This window comes from Gavia stellata, chromosome 8, assembly GCF_030936135.1.
Source record: "Gavia stellata isolate bGavSte3 chromosome 8, bGavSte3.hap2, whole genome shotgun sequence".
Classification (NCBI taxonomy): domain Eukaryota; kingdom Metazoa; phylum Chordata; class Aves; order Gaviiformes; family Gaviidae; genus Gavia; species Gavia stellata.
Genome location: NC_082601.1, coordinates 36,993,030 through 37,010,091, shown reverse-complemented (window position 1 = coordinate 37,010,091; position 17,062 = coordinate 36,993,030). Strand labels below are relative to the sequence as shown.

The following is a 17,062-nucleotide window of genomic DNA, read 5'->3' as shown; positions in this document are numbered from 1 at the left end:
GCCGTCGCCCCGCCGCGCGCTGCCTGCCGGGAGATAATTGGGCCCTCGCGCGCTGCCCAGCTTCTAGCGCGCGGCACGCCCCGCGCTGCCTTCCCAGCGTGCACTGCGGTCGCCGGCGTTGCGAGAGGGATTCGTTGCGCCTCCCCGGCGGCGGAGGCGCCGTCCTGTCCCGTCCCGTCCCGTCCCGCCCTCGCCGCGGCCCTGAGAGCCCCCGAGCGAGAGCCGAGGCCACTCCGCCCTCCCCGCCATGCCCCCCAAGAAGCAGCAGCAGCCGGCGGGGGGCAGCAAGAAGGCGGACCAGAAGAAGAAGGAGAAGATCATCGAGGTGAGGCGAGCAGGGCCGCGCTGGGCCCAGGGGGCCGCGGCCGACGCCGGGCGGGCCGGCCGCTCTCCCGCCGCGGCCCTCTCCTTGCCCCTGCTGCGGCCTGCCGCTTCCTGCCGTTCGGGCGCAGGCAGCTCTCTCCCTGCGCCCCCCTCTGCCGCCCCCTCGGCTGCGGGGACACGGACGCTGCTGCCGGCGGCAGGCGGCCTTCCCGACAGCCCGCCGTCACGGCCCGCGGGCAGCCGGGCCTGCAGGCCGCCTCTTCAGCTGAAGCGGCCAAGGAAATAGCCATAAAGCCAAAACTTGGTGTGCGCGGAGGGGTATGCTCACGCACACCTGATCGGTGCCGCAGCCCAGCCCAGAAGCACCGTTCCGGGGGATGCTGGTTCCCTTCGCGGCCCCAGCGCTCTCCAGATCTGTCAGATCGCTGACGGTCGTCCTTTAACTTGCGCTGGTGGATGCTTCTTGGACTGGGGTTTGGGTTTTCAGCCTGGGCATTTTCTGGCCAGAGCTGTTTTCAGACTGATGGTGATTTGACAGGAGTGCTCTTCCTCTTTTGCTCTCTCACCCTTTCCCTTCTCCATCTCTGCATTTTATGTTTTCCTATATTGTTGGAGTCCGACTCTCTGAGATGTAGATTTGCACTTCTCGCTCAGTTTAAAACGTGTGTCGTTTGTTTTGGGGGTTTTTTGGTGACATGTGTGGCCAAGGAGGCATTTCCTGGAATAACAGTTTAGCAAATCTTTCATAGAGGTTGAATGCAACATAATTTGAAGATTAATCAGTAGTATCTTGTATTCTATTTAAACTTGTGATGCTCAATTCCATGGTAAAACCAGATTTTAAAACAACGGCTAGACAGCAAACAGCAAACTGCTGTGTTTTAGTTATTAGGATAGTCATGCAAATCTTCCACTATACAAAAAAAAAAAAAAAAGCTATGTTGAGAGTACAAAGAGAGAGCAATTACAGAAAATTAAATTTTGCCTGCATCTGTTGGCAAGAAAGTTAGTAGCTGCTCAGCTGTTTTAAGCAGAATACCCATGTAATGCAAGTGTTCTTTTAAATCTAGCACTGCAGAATATTGTTTCTATGTTCTTTGGAAGCATTAGGTTAGACTGATTGTTCTTTCTGTTGGCTTCAGAGTTTCTGATGTTCTTCCTGAATCCAGCTACATAAGAAAATTCTGCTTTTTATTACAAAAAATGCAGCTGAAAGGGGAAAAACTTGCATTGATTATTAACAATAATTTATTGCATAATTCAAATACACAGAGATTATATGTGGCATTTGCCACAGAAATCAAATGTATGAATGATCTATTTTCTTTCCCAACTAGTTATTCTGACAAATTACAGACTTTTCAAATTAGCATAAAATAACGGAGGACTAGCTGGTCTTGATAGGGGATACATTGTGAATGAAAACAGGGTGACTCTGGTATTTTGGAACTGTTTATTGTAGAATTCTTTCATCATATATTTCTGGATTGTTAGGGTTTCCAAAAGTGTTTTTGAACTGAGGTGCTATCACTGGATGAAGGTCTGTTACTTGTTCCTGGAAGGAAAAAAATGGTATCAAATCAAAGGCATGGATAGGTTTGTAATGTAGGTATTTCAGTTACAAAAATAATTTCTGCTTCAGATGTTTGTGTGAGAGTGAGCTGTCTTTTTTAATGAAATTTTTAATAGGTTTGTTATAGAAACGTGCCTCTAACAATAATACTGCAGATGTAGAGGAAGAATCAGTTCAGGCAGTAAACTGAAACTACTTGCAGTGGAATTTAGGAAGTATAAACACCTGTCTGGACTTGATATGGGGGAAGACTTCAAATTAGTACAGTTAGGAAATAAAAAGCTTAAAATACTTGAAAATAAAAAATAATATGTTACTTGCGGCAATATTGATCTGCATAACGTAAATATATAACACTTACAAATGAATACTTGAAGATAAAAGTAGAAAGTGATTTTTTGGGTAGATAGAAAAAAAACAGTTTTTAAGGCTATTAAATCTTCATATTTTCCTCAGATGTTACTTGGGTAGTCACCAAAAACATCTTGTCCTTTTGTCTTGACAGGCTTGAAAACATGCTTACACTAATACTTGGACACAAGTAGGTTTGGTGATAAAAGCAATAGCTTGCACAAAAGCAGCATTTAGTAGGTTCTTTTCAAAAGAAAATTTTAAAGATGGTATGAGGGGTCTAAATATTGTCCATCCTGTTTCTGGGATTGCTTATGTTGCTGGAGGAAATAGTCAGTATTTAACTGAAAACCTGAGAGGAATGGCAAGCCTGGGGTGGTGGTGGTTTTTTTTTTTTTGGTAACAAGCTTGTTCCAACTGTTGGACAGTTTCAATTAATTTGGCTGTATTTATCTCTTGATTTAGGACAAAACATTTGGCCTGAAGAATAAAAAAGGTGCAAAACAACAGAAATTTATCAAGGCTGTTACTCACCAGGTTAAATTCGGTCAGCAAAATCCACGTCAGGTAAGCATTTAATCTGTAATGTTTTCCCACTGTATAGTGAAATAATCTTTCACTATACATATAGATTGTCATACAATACTTAAGTAGAAAAAAGTACGCCTAACGTATTGTGACTAGCACAGATTTAACTAAATAGTCTTCTTGCAAAGCTTGTCTAGCTGAGAATTATGTACCAAAAAAAAATCAAACTCAACTAATAAGGGTATGTGTTTCTTAACATAGTAGTCTAATAGTAACATAATTAAGTTTAAGGCATACCTGTAAATAAATTGTAGAAACTGGCTATCAGCAATGTGCGGTTTTACATTCTTTCTCTTTTTTCTCTTTAATTCCCACCTAATCCAAGAAATAGTGAAATATTACAAGTAAGAGTAGTTGTTACTAACATTAAAATTGCAATTGGGGGAAGATTAAAAAAATGTATGACCCCGTATGTGCTGCTTGTTCTACTTATGGAGGTATTTATTATAATTGAAAATGGAAACAAGTCTGACAAGTCTGGTGAACTGGTCAAAGAAACTGAAATTTTGAGCCACTGTCTACTACTCTGCTCTTCTTTTGTATGATGAAGTAAAATGTGATGTGGCTGAGATACAGTGTTTAGATTACACTTAGTCAGAAAGCACAAATTTCATGAAAGTATTTTTATGCTGGAAGTGAGCCAGGTCTCTTATTCCTACGGTGCTAGGGAAGCTAGTTGCTAAGTATTTATGCAGCTTCCTGGTCTATGAATAAGCCTGTAGAATATTACATTTGCATCAGCTAAATTCATGATGTCATAATTCGTGTTAAATTCCTTGCATAACATAAGGGTGAACTAACAAATGTCAAGTACAACTTTTAAAGGTAAAGTTGGTATTTGGGTCATTAGAGCTAACAATTTCTTGTAGTGGAAAGGATTGCTTGGTGTCACTCCAGAAACATTGGTGTTAACTCAAACAGTTCTTCAGAAATTTCTATATGAAATCCCTGAATCTGTAGCATTTAATGGAATACCAGTATGTAAATAGGCCAATGTAAAATAATTTGTTTCTCGAATGGTCTTAGCTATTGACTGATGTATGTCAGAAGCTAACTTTTAGACCCGATTATACCTTTCTTACCCTGTAAAATGGTTTTTAGTTAGGATTGTCCCTGAGAAAGAAAGAACACTTCAAAGCAATTATTGTTGTGTTCTGAGATACAAATGGAAATGCTGTCAAGGCCTTTTGTTTAAAAAGGAAAAAAAAAAAGCAAGCTTCATCTTCATGCTTTTAGAACCCTAGGGTGAAACAAAAGTGTTCTTAAAGTACTACTTTTTGTAGTTGACATAGGTAGGTCTGCATGCTGTATAAAATTGGATTTGTGGACTTCCAGTATGAAAAATGCGTGTTCTGTACGTGGACCAAATTAATCAATTCCCTCTTAAAACAATTTGGCATTTTCTTTCCAAATTCACCATAAGAACAAAGGTCCTTTTTTAATATTGCACTGTATTTTACCAATTAAGTGCCCCACATATTTGTATAGTGGTGTTAGTCTCACTAGCTTCCCTTAAGGATAAGAATCAAATAATCTAATGTTTCTCCTACGTTCTCTTTCATATGTCTTCATCCCTCTCTACTACTCTGGTATAGATACAATCCTTTTCTGGCTTATCCAAAAAGGGTAAGGCAGAGTCACAGGGGGTTTTTTATACATAAACTTTTCTTTTCTTAGGTGAGTTTGTTTTTTCAGACATTGCCCCCCACTACCTATAAAATGAATGTTCTTGTCTTATAAACCACTAGTTATCAATGAATTGATATAAATTAAAACAAAAGAATGTTCTAAAAGCAGTTCCTAACTTCTGCAGACAGATTTGCTGGAAGTGCTACTGGTATATACACAGAGAGAAGGAGCAAAGCAGCATGTAGGGGACTAAAGATAGAGAAGTTTTTTGCACAGATCTTAAAGTAACTGCATTGAATAGGTGCACTGCTAATGTATCACAAAAGAGCAACTAACTTTTACTCTACTTAGTCTCAACATATTTCACTTGATTTCCTAGCCTGTAAAAGTGGAAGAGAGCTAACTGTGTCATCTAATGGTACCTACCAGCATCTTGCATCTCTGACAAATTGCATTTGAAATCTCTTGTATTTGAAAGGTCGGTACCACTAGATGGCACTGGCCAGTCATGCAAGGGCAGGAATTCTGAGACACTGAGAAATCACAGGTTCTTTCCCTCCTCCCCTTATAAAGTAATTTAAAATTATTTGCTACTTTAATGTACACTTCATGTGAAGTGAGTAATGTCATTCTAATTATATATTAATAACTTCCAATTTGGGGTCATTATAGGCTGCTCAAACAGAAAGTGAGAAGAAATTAAAAAAAGAAGATAAGAAAAAAGAATTACAAGAATTAAATGAACTCTTCAAGCCTGTGGTTGCTGCACAGAAAATTAGCAAAGGTATGAGTAACTGAATTCTCTTAATTTATGTTCTTATTCATATATCTACTTCACGTAAAATAACCCTTTAAAAATGCCAGTTCATTTTTTAATACAGTAGGTATGTCTGTTTCCTTCTCCATCTAGTGTACCAAGTAGTTTGTCAATAATGATATGACATTTTTTTAGGAAGTCATCTGGGGTTACTAGATCATTAGAATATCAAAAGCTACATTGATATTGACAGGGCAGCTATAGATACTTTGTATTCAGGTTCATTAATTAGATGCTTCTGGATCAGCGGTATGATTTTTTTTTTTTTTGTCTCTGTGGTGGTATTTGTTTAAAGCAGCTTGTCTCCCCAGGGAAATGTGAACATTCATGTATTAGAAGGAATATAATATGATCACAGAATCATTAAGATTGGAAAAGACCTGTAAGATCATCAAGTCCAACCATCAACCCAACATCACCTTGCCTACTAAACCATGTCCTGCAGTGCCACATCCACACGTTCCTTGAACACCTCCAGTGATGGTGACTCCACCACCTCCCTGGGCAGCCTGTTCTAATAACTATTGTCTTCACAGAAAACTTGTATTCAAGTCAGAACAGTAAAAACTTTCCAGTTGATTCTGTCCCACCTCACAGTTACCGGTAGGACTTGGTTTCGGAAGTGTGGTGTTATTTGAACTCAGATATTGAACAAACTAGTTTTGTGATGAAATGTTAAGTTTAGGAGTGTTTGATCCTTCTAGGAAAATCTACAATTGGCTGCCATGTGGGAGGAAAAAAACCCATACTTTCAGGAATGAACTAAATGTTATCAACTCGTTTGCTTTGTTAATCTTCTGGAAATAATGAAATTATGCACAGTAATTTTTAACTAAACAAGTGTGATTTCCATCTATGTCCTTAAAGCAGATCTGATATTTCTTCACTGTGTCACTTAACAGAAAGTTGGCCTCTGCTGCTGCTAATGATCTGCAGTGGTCAGCTTTCTCCAAATAAAGTAACTCTTGACTTCAGTTATTTCAGAAGACTAGTACTGTCCTAATTAAATTTTTGCCTTTCTATTGAGATTGCCAACAAGGAGAGCTATATTACCTGAAGTTCTTTTAGGGGTCCACTCAGCATTTAAAAACTAGGATTTTAGTTAAGATTTTAAACAGGTGTTGCTGTACATACTCCAGTCACTGGTGATTTGCAGCAGGCTTAAAATCAGCAAGTGAAAAACTTGGGCTTAAAATCTTACATGAGCACTTAATGAATATTACAAGTAAAGCATTTCTGATTTAGTTGTGTCTCATAAATACGTTTCTACCTGCTTTCATTTCTTTTGTCACCTCCTAATGGTCAAATAATTCCTTTAGTGGGATGATACTTACTTAAACTGTAGTTAAGTTGATTGATTAGTTTGTACTATAAGAACAGTTGCTTATTTTGGGGGCTATGAGCAGCCATCTTATTTCTATTATTAAAGAAAGTGGTCTGAATGAGTGCAGGTTAGATTGTAATAATTTATTCTAGTTTGTTGTTGATTGATTAAGGTAAGGCTGACATCCAGAAGATGCTTTACTGTGTATTAGAGGCAAAATTAGGTTATTACTGTGTATTAGAGGCAAAATTAGGTTATTACTGTGTATTAGAGGCAAAATTAGGTTATTACTGTGTATTAGAGGCAAAATTAGCTTATTGTACAGGGAAGAAGTTGCACAGAGTGATATTTCATATGTATTATGTTATGTGAATGAATAATTAGCTCAGGCACACTGTTTGTTATCCATATTTATTTAAATAGTCAAGTGCCAGCTTTGATACTTAATGCAAATATTATGCTATACTAAGTAAATATGACAAATTTCAGGACATGGAATATTTACTTGTGATGACCTTCACACTAAATAACTTTAATTTTTAAAAGTGTGGTTTCATTTTCTACAGATCCTAAAGTTTGTATGATCCTAGACGTAGTTCTCAAACTGCTAATATACATCTTTTGTTCCAGTTTTCTGTTTTGCTTAAAAATAGTATTGAAATCTAAAAACTTTATTCACTCAGGTGCTGACCCCAAATCTGTAGTTTGTGCTTTCTTCAAGCAAGGACAATGCACTAAAGGAGACAAGTGTAAGTTTTCTCATGATTTGTCTTTGGAAAGGAAGTGTGAAAAACGAAGTGTCTACATTGATGCAAGAGATGAAGACCTTGAAAAAGGTATAATATTTCCAGAAAATTACTACTAAGCTATTCTGATACTGAAACTGGATTTTTAGGATTAAGAGTGTGTTGTGGTTATGATCCTGAAGAGCCTGGTCAATGACCAAGGCAACCCGTACCACTATGTTCAAAATTATGAACAACAGTGGAACTTGCTTTAAAAAGTGTGCTTGCAAGTATTCCTTAGACATTGCTTAGAAAAATAAGTATGTCCTAGTGATATTGGATGGTGGTTTTTAAATTCTGCTGTGTAATATATTATGTCATACAAGTATCAAGTTATACAGTATTTGGTCTTTTTTATAGTTGCTATTTTCTTCTAAGTTCTATAAAACAGAAGTGCGAAAGGAGTAAGTGTAACGAGCAGCCATAGTTGCCTTCAAGTACAATTACGAGTGTTTACCCAAATGTGCGTCGTTCTAGAATTCAGGATACTTTGGAACTTCATGTGACTTCTATTTCCTTTCCCCAAATCATTTGTTGGCAAAGTACTCTGGATTTTACTTTTACTTAGCAGGGCTTAGATTTTGTAGTCAAAATAATTTCTTTTGTTATTCCACAATTCATCATGTCTTGGTCTTTATTTGAATTTTAGCCTGTGTCATCCTAAATTAATATGATAGGATCCCATAGATTCACTACTACTGTTACCATGGATCTTGCTTCTTTCGATGGCACCTTCTTTTAACTTTAACACAGAAAATTTGGTATTATCTCTCTTGATCCTTAAGTTATATCATCTGTATTTCTGAACATTAGCCTCCAACATTCTTTTATCAGTCATCTTCCTTTTCCCTTGTCCACGCTCGGTAGTGTACAGATGGAATGACACCTTTTTTTAGTCTTTAACTGAAACGCACTTCGTGCATGTGAAAATATAAATTTCTAAGGCTTTTGAGGAAATTGTCTTGTGCATAGGAGAGTTTGAAAACTTTCATTATAAAAGCCTGAATTTATTTTCCATTCTGTAAACTAACTAAAATATAAGAATGGCATATTAAAACTGTTATTAGGGAGAAAAGCAACTTCACAGCATTGTTTAGTATTTGGAATTTTTGTGAAACCATCTGTTGTCTTTCTCTAGATACAATGGATAACTGGGATGAGAAGAAGCTGGAAGAAGTGGTGAACAAGAAGCATGGTGAGGCGGAAAAGAAAAAACCCAAAACTCAAATAGTATGTCTTTTTTTTTTTTTTTATTGAGCTGTAGTAGAGAGAATTAACTGCAGTCTGGTACTAGATATTGTTGTCTAAAGATACTGAATGGAATATTATAACAATATTCTGAGTATATAGTTGGGCTGATAGTATTTCTAATAATATATTTAAAAAAAAAAAAAAACCAAACCAACCCCAAAGCTCTTTCAGTCAATATAAGGTATTTTCTCATGTAAAATACAAATGTATAGTAGATTAAATGCTTTCAAAATAGCAATGCTAAATGAATCAGTAATATATCTAATGCATCCTACTTGCTTAGAAGATTCAAGTATTTTGATTACTTAGGTCTGTCATCTCATTCCAGCGACTGCCATATATATTGGCTTATTTATGTACTGGGTGACATATAAGCATATAAGTTTTAAATTTTCTCCTGTAAGCTAGGATTTACTAATTGCAAGTCATTTGTAATTTCTGACCTCTAGCTTCAAGAATATCCTCTAGTTTGTCCACTAAATGGTATAATATCTTCATTTCTTTTTCATTCTTCAGAACTATTTCACCTTGTTTTCAATACCAAATAATTAAATATTCTATTGATAACTGCTTAAATTTGCAAAATTTCAAGTTTGATATGGCTAAGTATGAACTATGAATTGCTTGTTAAAAGTTCCAGAATGGTATCTTTACTTCATCATCATGAGCTGGAAGGTTTATCATCTGAGGTAGATTCTATTTACTTTGATTAAAACTACACTGATGTTGGTGAGCAGGAAGAGAAAGACTGTCAGCATATGCTTTTACATGTGCAGCTGGGTTTACAGTAGTGCACAGTTGCCAGTCTTCTGAGTCATCCTGTCTTTTTAAATTGGGATTATATTAAGGGGAAAAATCTGGTGACTACATGAGTTATAGATAATTAGTTGCTCTACTTTTTTCGTAGCAATGCATTTCATGTTTCTTCAGTTTTGAACACAACTGGCTTTGAATTACTGTAGTTTGACATGTAGTGTAAATTGCTGGGGATGAAAAGAGAATGCAGTGCTAACAGCTGTTGTTTTATACAGGTCTGCAAATATTTCCTTGATGCTATTGAAAACAACAAATATGGATGGTTTTGGGTCTGTCCAGGTGGAGGAGACAACTGCATGTATCGCCATGCTCTCCCTCCAGGTTTTGTATTAAAAAAAGACAAAAAGAAGGAGGAAAAGCAAGATGAAATTTCTTTAGAAGATCTAATAGAAAAAGAGGTAAAGTTGTCAGACAGGTATCTTTTGGTAGTATTTGTTTTCGTTACTCTGAAGAGACAGTTGTAAATAACTTCCTAATTAATAGTTCAAGTATAAAATGCTTTTATAGCTGTATGAGCTAGGGTGAAGGATGCGTACTATTTGATTCATGTTTTTGTTTAGAAACTGTACCTAGTGAATAAATTAAACTATAGCTGCATACTTACTGCAGGTGTTGCTAATCCTTTTTTAGGAGGCGTCTATTTCTTACCGCTATTTTTCCTTTATCTGTTACAACTGTTTCTATGGGCCTTTCTCATCCCCAGCTCGCTGCCTCCTTAGTTCTTGCATAACTCTGTAATGAGGAAGCAACACCAAGAGAACGGGGCCTTCTGAAGGCATTGCATAGCTGCTCTGTTTATTTGTCACCATTGCCTGGCAGTGTCAATTTAAGGAGAACCTGAGCTATTACTGTTGGTTTCCTTCCTCCTCCACTTTCCATGTTAACTTTCATGTCGACTTATCTTACTAACTGGAAAATCGTGTTGAGTCAACCTTTAAGTTGATGGTGCATGTTTAACAGTGGTGAGAATGAAGAAGGCGTTAGAAAGAAATGTTTTCAGTTAGTTTCTGGGAAAGAGTAATTAAATCGCTAATTTGTTCTAGCCTTTGGAAACAATTTCTAGTATTAATCAGTCTCTTTACTTGACAGCGTGCTGCCTTAGGACCAAATGTTACCAAAATTACTCTAGAGTGTTTTATTGCATGGAAGAGAAGAAAAAGACAAGAAAAAATTGATAAGGCTGAGCAAGATATGGAGAGGAGGAAAGCAGATTTTAAAGCTGGCAAAGCATTGGTGGTATGTTCTACACTCCAATTCTTAATGTAAGAAGAAAGAGTACTTAAGTTTTTGTAATAAGGTAGCTGGCCTGGAATTGCTTTGCTTTTTTCTTACTTTTTTTTTTTTCAGCAGTATAAATTCTATCAAGTGATAAATTAAGATTTCTTTTTCTGTGAATAGATTAGTGGACGTGAGGTATTTGAGTTCCGTCCAGAGTTGGTTGATGCAGATGATGAAGAAGCAGATGACACCCATTATATTCAAGGAACAGGAGAAGATGATGAGGTAAAGAACACTAACTCAAATAATATTTCAAGTTACATTCAAGTTTGAAAACTTTCGAGAGCTCTTACAGTGCAGTTAATAAGCTTCTTAATTTAACACTGCCACAAAGTATATTTTGTCAAAATTTTGGTGTCAAAAGGAAGACTAAAAAAAATTCTGTAGAAATCCTGCAGAAATGAGAATTTCTGTGGAAAAGTAATTCATGCAGAGCATCTTGGATTATTTTTCAGATGGAAGACCCCGTGTGCATAAATGATGTAGATTTGAACCTGTATGTCCCAAAGGCTGTAGATGAGACTGGTATTACTGTGGCTAGTCCTGAGCGATTCAGCACATACAGTTCAATAGAAAAAGATGGTAAGTTAATTATTTAGGCATCACTAATACAGGATTGAATTGTTAAGAGCTTACCAAAAGGGAGGTAGAAATGAATTAACAGATCTGCTGAAAAGAAGTATTTGTTTAACAAGGGCAGGGAAGTGAAGTTACTATGAATGATCCATGTAGTTGCTAAAGAAAAAGCTTGTAGTAAATGCTATGCACGTCTTAATTTCTTAAATCCAAGTTTAAATAGAAGGTAGTGTTTATGGCCATTGCAAGTAAATCCTCAAGACATTAGTCTTAGCAGTTTCCCTTTTTTCAGTTTTAATAAATAATTGAATGAATAACATGAACAAAAATCCAAGCTGTTCTTCATAATTTCTAGCTAGCTTAAGTTAACTTGTAATTTTATTAGAGCAAAGTCTTGATCATAGTGAGCTTGTGGAATGTATACCCTGATCTTTAAGACCCTGAATCTTTTAAATACAGACATTGAGTAGGAGCAGCTCATGAAGTTTGACCCAGTTATGAAAATAGGAGTTCGAGAAGTTGGGAGTTATTTTTTTTTTCAACCTGTTTTAATAATTGATGATCCAAACCTGCATGTTAGTCAGGTACATGCAATTTAACCAATGTAAGTCTACATAAGTTTCAGATACAGTAATTTCTTCATAGTTTCAAAACTTTAAAACCTGTTTAGTAGGACTGTGAATTAGTGAATAAGAGACTTGTGACACTGAAATATGTAAGAATTATTTTTATTTTCAGATAATAAATTAAGTGAAGCTTCTGGTGGTGATATAAACAGCAGTGAGCAAAATGATTTAGAGGAAGATAATGATGGAGATGGGGAGTTGGAAAATGGAGTAATTGATGCAGTTCCAGTTGACGAAAATCTTTTTACTGGAGAGGACTTGGATGAACTAGAAGAAGAACTAAACACCCTTGATTTAGAAGAATGAATTAAAAAGCTCAATTGAGGAGTTAAATCTACGTGACAAAGTGAAAACTGACTACATTTTTTTTCTCCTTTTCAAATAGAATTCTTAAACAGGATGTTTATGGTTACCCAGCTGATTCTGATGGGCACGTCATATACCAGGAATGTTTTCCTTCAATCTCGTCTACTCCAATCTTGACTATGCTCCCAGTAACATATTCAGAGTAGTTCAGAATTATCTGACAGCTGAATTTGCAGAAAATGAGATGGTAACTTGCAAGTAAAAGTAGGAAGTGTAACTGCTTTGCCAGTACGCAAGTGTAAGTGGGCAATTTGATACCAGGTACAGTATAAAAAAAAATCCAAGTATGCATTCATCACCAGAACTGTGTTTTTATTAGCAATTGTGTTGAACTAGAAACTGCCTGAAGTGTTTTTAGGCAGTATACTCTAATGGAGCTGATGCAGATTATACTACTTTAAGCGGTGATTAGCTTTATTTGATCAGCTGGATACTGAAAATTGTGAACTGATACATCATACAATACAATATGGTGCCCTCTGTTTAAAATGTTTTAAACTTTCCCACAGCCTTTTGCCAAGAAAACTGTAAATAAAAACTATCAACTTTAAAATACCTGTGTTGATTTTTCTCTGTTAAGTTAGGATAGCATACCAAACTGTTAATAACGTCATTTTCTAATACAGTGATGAACATTTTTCTCTCCAGTCCTGAGACAGGAGTGATGATGTTGGCTTCAGTTAAATTAGGGCTAACTGCAATCACAGTTTTTTTCCTATACTTCATGCAGTGTAAAACATCGCAGCTGAATTTTTTCCCCTACTGTTCTTATCTCCTACCCATCCATTAACTGATTTAATACATGCTATAGATCACTCCTTGCTATTTGAGTCACATTCTTTCCCCACTGTGTTTTGTATATTAGCGAAAACTTCAAGTTCTGCAGAGCGGGGATGGTACGGTCTAAAAAATGCTTGTCCTATCTCTGGTGTTCTATAAATAACATGAAGTTATGCAGTAGTAAGCTGCCTCAAAGCAAAGCAGTGTTGTACCCTGCAGGGAGGCACTTACTGTCAGGCTTGAATGAAGTCAATGTGCTCTTTTAAAATTCATCAAAACCCTGCCATAAAGATTTCTCAGCAGTGGTGCTTTCTCAAGGGGCCTGTGGGTTGTGCCTCCTTGCCATACTCCTAATAGTATCTGCAGCAGTGTTGCTGTACTAATGATACTGTTTGTATTGATGTTTCTAAAGCTGCTAAATTACTACTTAAAGACCATTAAGATTTGTGGCATTGGTAGTGAGCTTTCTCGAGCTGCTTTTAGGTGGTAATATTAGCTTTAATGGTTATTTCTGACACTGCTAAATTGACTCATGAATGCTATTTCTAAAATAGCTGACCTGGACATTTTTTGCCCTTTCTGGGATCTTTGGAATTTGTTTTCTCCTATAGGAACAAGAAGCAGTGTTTGGGAGAAAGAGGCCTACTGAAATTGACTTCTAAATGTAAGTGTTTAAGGAAAAGCTGCAATATCAGATATAAATATTTATTTATGGAGTTTCTTTCTCCTATGGCTGTAAATAAACAGTGTTGACAGATTATTGTGTTATACTGGCCAGCAATAGGATACCTGGATATCAGGACACTTGAAGAATGCAATTCATATTTGAATGTATGATGCATAATTTTTCAAAGTTGTATATTTTAAATGGGAATAAAAGTAATTTAATCATTATCAAGGATGAAAGTGGCTTTCTATATTTTGTGTCGTAGAGGCTGGTATATTGTATATAATACTGATTTCAGTAATACTGATATGTTTTACTGATCTAAATAGGTTAAATCTTTGCCACAATTGTATCAATGTTGTTTAATTATTTTGATTTTACAGTGGAGGAATGACAGGGTAACTCATAACAAATTTCAGCTAATAAAACACTGGGATAGATGGGCAGAGAGAGAGCGTATGTATGCTCTTTTCGGTCTAAAGGGTGCAGCTGTGGTGCATAACTCCTTTGTGCATGTGTCACTTAAACATTAGGACAGTTGCCTTGCATAGTATTTAAATATGTTGCATATCCATAAGTTAATTGAAGAAAAACTTATTTTCATAGGCAGTAGTTACTGACAGATTATGTCACATAGTCAGGAAACAATAGTTTGGTATCCCTTCTTGGTTTTCACCCTTTCATCTCAACTTATTCTGGCACTTCTCCTGACTGGACTTGTTCTAGCTTCTTGGCTTGGTTGGTCTGTCTAGATTTCTAACCATGAAAGCAGGGTGGCTGCTTCTAAATAAGGCTTTGTTAGTGTAGCATTCAGGTATACTTTTAAAAATTGGTAGCAGCATGCTGCTACTTCTTCCTTCTGCTTGAAGATAGGCTTGAATATAACCTGTTAAAAGTTCTCAATCTTGTGAATTAAAGAAGCCTAAATTCGAAACTGACAGGGAGTTTCAGTCAATAAACGCTTAATTAAAAATGAATACAAAGAGCTTACTTAGGGTAGATTAATATTTTGGAAATGAGCACTGTGATAGAGCAGAGTCCACCTGAAAGTGACTTAGAGTTGTTCCTATTGATGCAAGTTTCCGGAAATTAATCTGATGTAAAGTGAATGAGTCACGGAAAAATTAGCTACAATCTGAATCTTAAAATAGCAGTATCATCTCTTGAGGGACTGTCCAGTTTGTATGGGTCAAACCCACAGTATTTCACTGTTACAGGAGCAGGAAGGCTTGGTCCAAGACACTTCATGGGTCCGGGTCAGGCTGTTAAGGATCATAAGCCAGGGAACAAACACCTCTGCAATAAGCTTTATTCCTATCCCTTGCAGCCTGCTCTACTGTTTGCATCATCTTGTTTCTCTCATAACTGAAATGAGTACTATGTCAGAGGTGTAGTGTAGCTATGGCTTTAACATTTCTTGAGGAAATACACTAGTGTAGCACTCTGCCTTCACAGCACCTTTGTTACTGGATACCCGTGTGGACAAAACCAATTTAACAAATGCTGCCGAAAACTCATGCCTTTCCTTCTTAGTGTTTGCTGTTGTGGAAGTAGAGTATTGGTTGGCTTCAAATTTTGATGTATGTTAAAATCCCGTTTCCATCGCACACAAAAACTGCTTGAACTGCTTCAACTGGCTAGCTTTACATTCTCATAGGATTTTCTTGAGACCTGTGGGATTGAATTTTATGCTTGCCACTGTTTTGTTACTCAGAGCTCCCTATTTGTTTTATAATAAACACTCTTAATAAAGGCCTGGAAAAAATTTGGAGAAAAATGAAATGTAAAGACTGACATTAAATACTACATTATCTATTAGTTGTTTGTAACAGAAATGTTGCCGTTTCTTAATGGACAACGTTCCCCAACTGCTTCTTATCAAGGGGATTTTTTACTATTAATGAATTTTGGATGAAGCAGTGGTACTTCTCTTGGCACTTCAGTATTGTCATAATGAATTGTGTTTATTTAGCAAATAGATTGTACAGAAAGAACTTACACATTGTAGAAATTTAGTATTTTTTATTAATATTTTATTTCACAGTTCTTTTAGTCTGATGCGTGGAATAACAAATGTCAAAAAAGTATGTCTCGGACATTCTGAATGCTGATTTCTACTTATTTTGCCATGTTTATACCCCTTATTATATTCAGGTAATTTTTAAAAAGCACACAGGCTTAAATATTTTGTGAGCTTGTCTATCTTGCAAATAACATACTTGGAAGTTTCATAAACAGTGTTTGTTATTCTTGTTCCATGTGCTAGTTTTGAATAACTTACTGAAACTGTAGAGTGATTAAGTGACTAAACTAAAAATCTTATGAAGTTAGATCCTTGTTTCCCTCACAGTGAGATTATTACAGCCCTGAGTTGAGAGAATGAGATTGCTCTCATATGCAAATACCTTTCATATACATTCATGTGAACTATCTCAGCAGAAATACCCCCTGAATAACATCAATAAGACTAAGAAGAGAATTGGAAAAATGAGATCTGGGAAGGCCAGAGGAACTGCAAAAAAAGTAACAGCAGCTACACTGCATCAGACCAGGAGACTATTTATCACATTGCAAACACCAGACACATGAGGAAGAAAGAGGTAAGGAAAGGACAAACCCATGTACTTCTCAGACGTAGCTTCCAACTATTTTTAATTTAGAAGATTTCCTTTACTAGGTATAGCCTGTGATGGCTTTCTTTCCCAAGTACATTCCCCGTTTCTCCCTTGAACCCCTATACATTTTTAGCATCTTTTGGAAACACTATAGTTCCACAGCTCTGCTACATCTTGTTTTGAACATGACTCCTACTAGCTTGTATTATTAGATCTCTAGGGAAAAATACTTGGAGGAAGTGATATCCTATGCCTTCCTTTCGTTTTGACGTTATGCCAAGTAGAGAAAGTAGATATAAAAAAAGGACTTGATGTGTTCTTCACAACTGAAATACAATCTCTTGATGTTTTTCAGTGCTAGAAACATTTTTTTACAAGTGTTAGAAAGTTTCTTAAGGTGCTTAATTCTTTGCTATGAATGGGCCTTAATCAGCAAAGTCTTTAATGAGGCAAATAGTCTTTGTTTCCGGTTATATACTGGATGTATTTTATGTAGCTATGATCACATTAAGTGCTTTTACAGTGATATCTGCAAATCCCCCTTCTCCTTTTCCCTCACGCTAGTATTAGAGGCTTAGAAGTGACCTTGGCTTAGCCTGTCACTTTTAATTCTTTTGTTTCAATAGATGCTCTGTCTTTTTACAGAGAGTGGCTGTTGCTTGTATTAACAATAAGGCCAAGATGTTTTATTCATTT

General features: G+C 36.7%; 1 protein-coding gene across 1 annotated transcript; it reads left to right on the top strand.

Moving 5' to 3' along the window:
• The first annotated feature begins 206 nt into the window (after positions 1-206).
• On the top strand, positions 207-13,878 carry ZC3H15 (zinc finger CCCH-type containing 15). Its single transcript, XM_059820368.1, has 10 exons — positions 207-325; positions 2,714-2,815; positions 5,138-5,249; positions 7,290-7,442; positions 8,530-8,621; positions 9,674-9,856; positions 10,548-10,694; positions 10,857-10,961; positions 11,192-11,318; positions 12,051-13,878. The coding sequence occupies exons 1-10, from the start codon at positions 248-250 to the stop codon at positions 12,242-12,244; spliced, it is 1,293 nt and encodes a 430-aa protein (XP_059676351.1). The 5' UTR covers positions 207-247; the 3' UTR covers positions 12,245-13,878.
• The last annotated feature ends 3,184 nt before the right edge of the window (positions 13,879-17,062 follow it).

Bases quoted from the DNA above. Each gene is read 5' to 3' on its own strand.
- ZC3H15 (XM_059820368.1), top strand. From the start codon at position 248: ATGCCCCCCAAGAAGCAGCAGCAGCCGGCGGGGGGCAGCAAGAAGGCG. The intron at 5,250-7,289 runs GTATGAGTAACT...TTATTCACTCAG, and splicing joins TGCACAGAAAATTAGCAAAG to GTGCTGACCCCAAATCTGTA. The intron at 7,443-8,529 runs GTATAATATTTC...GTCTTTCTCTAG, and splicing joins AGATGAAGACCTTGAAAAAG to ATACAATGGATAACTGGGAT.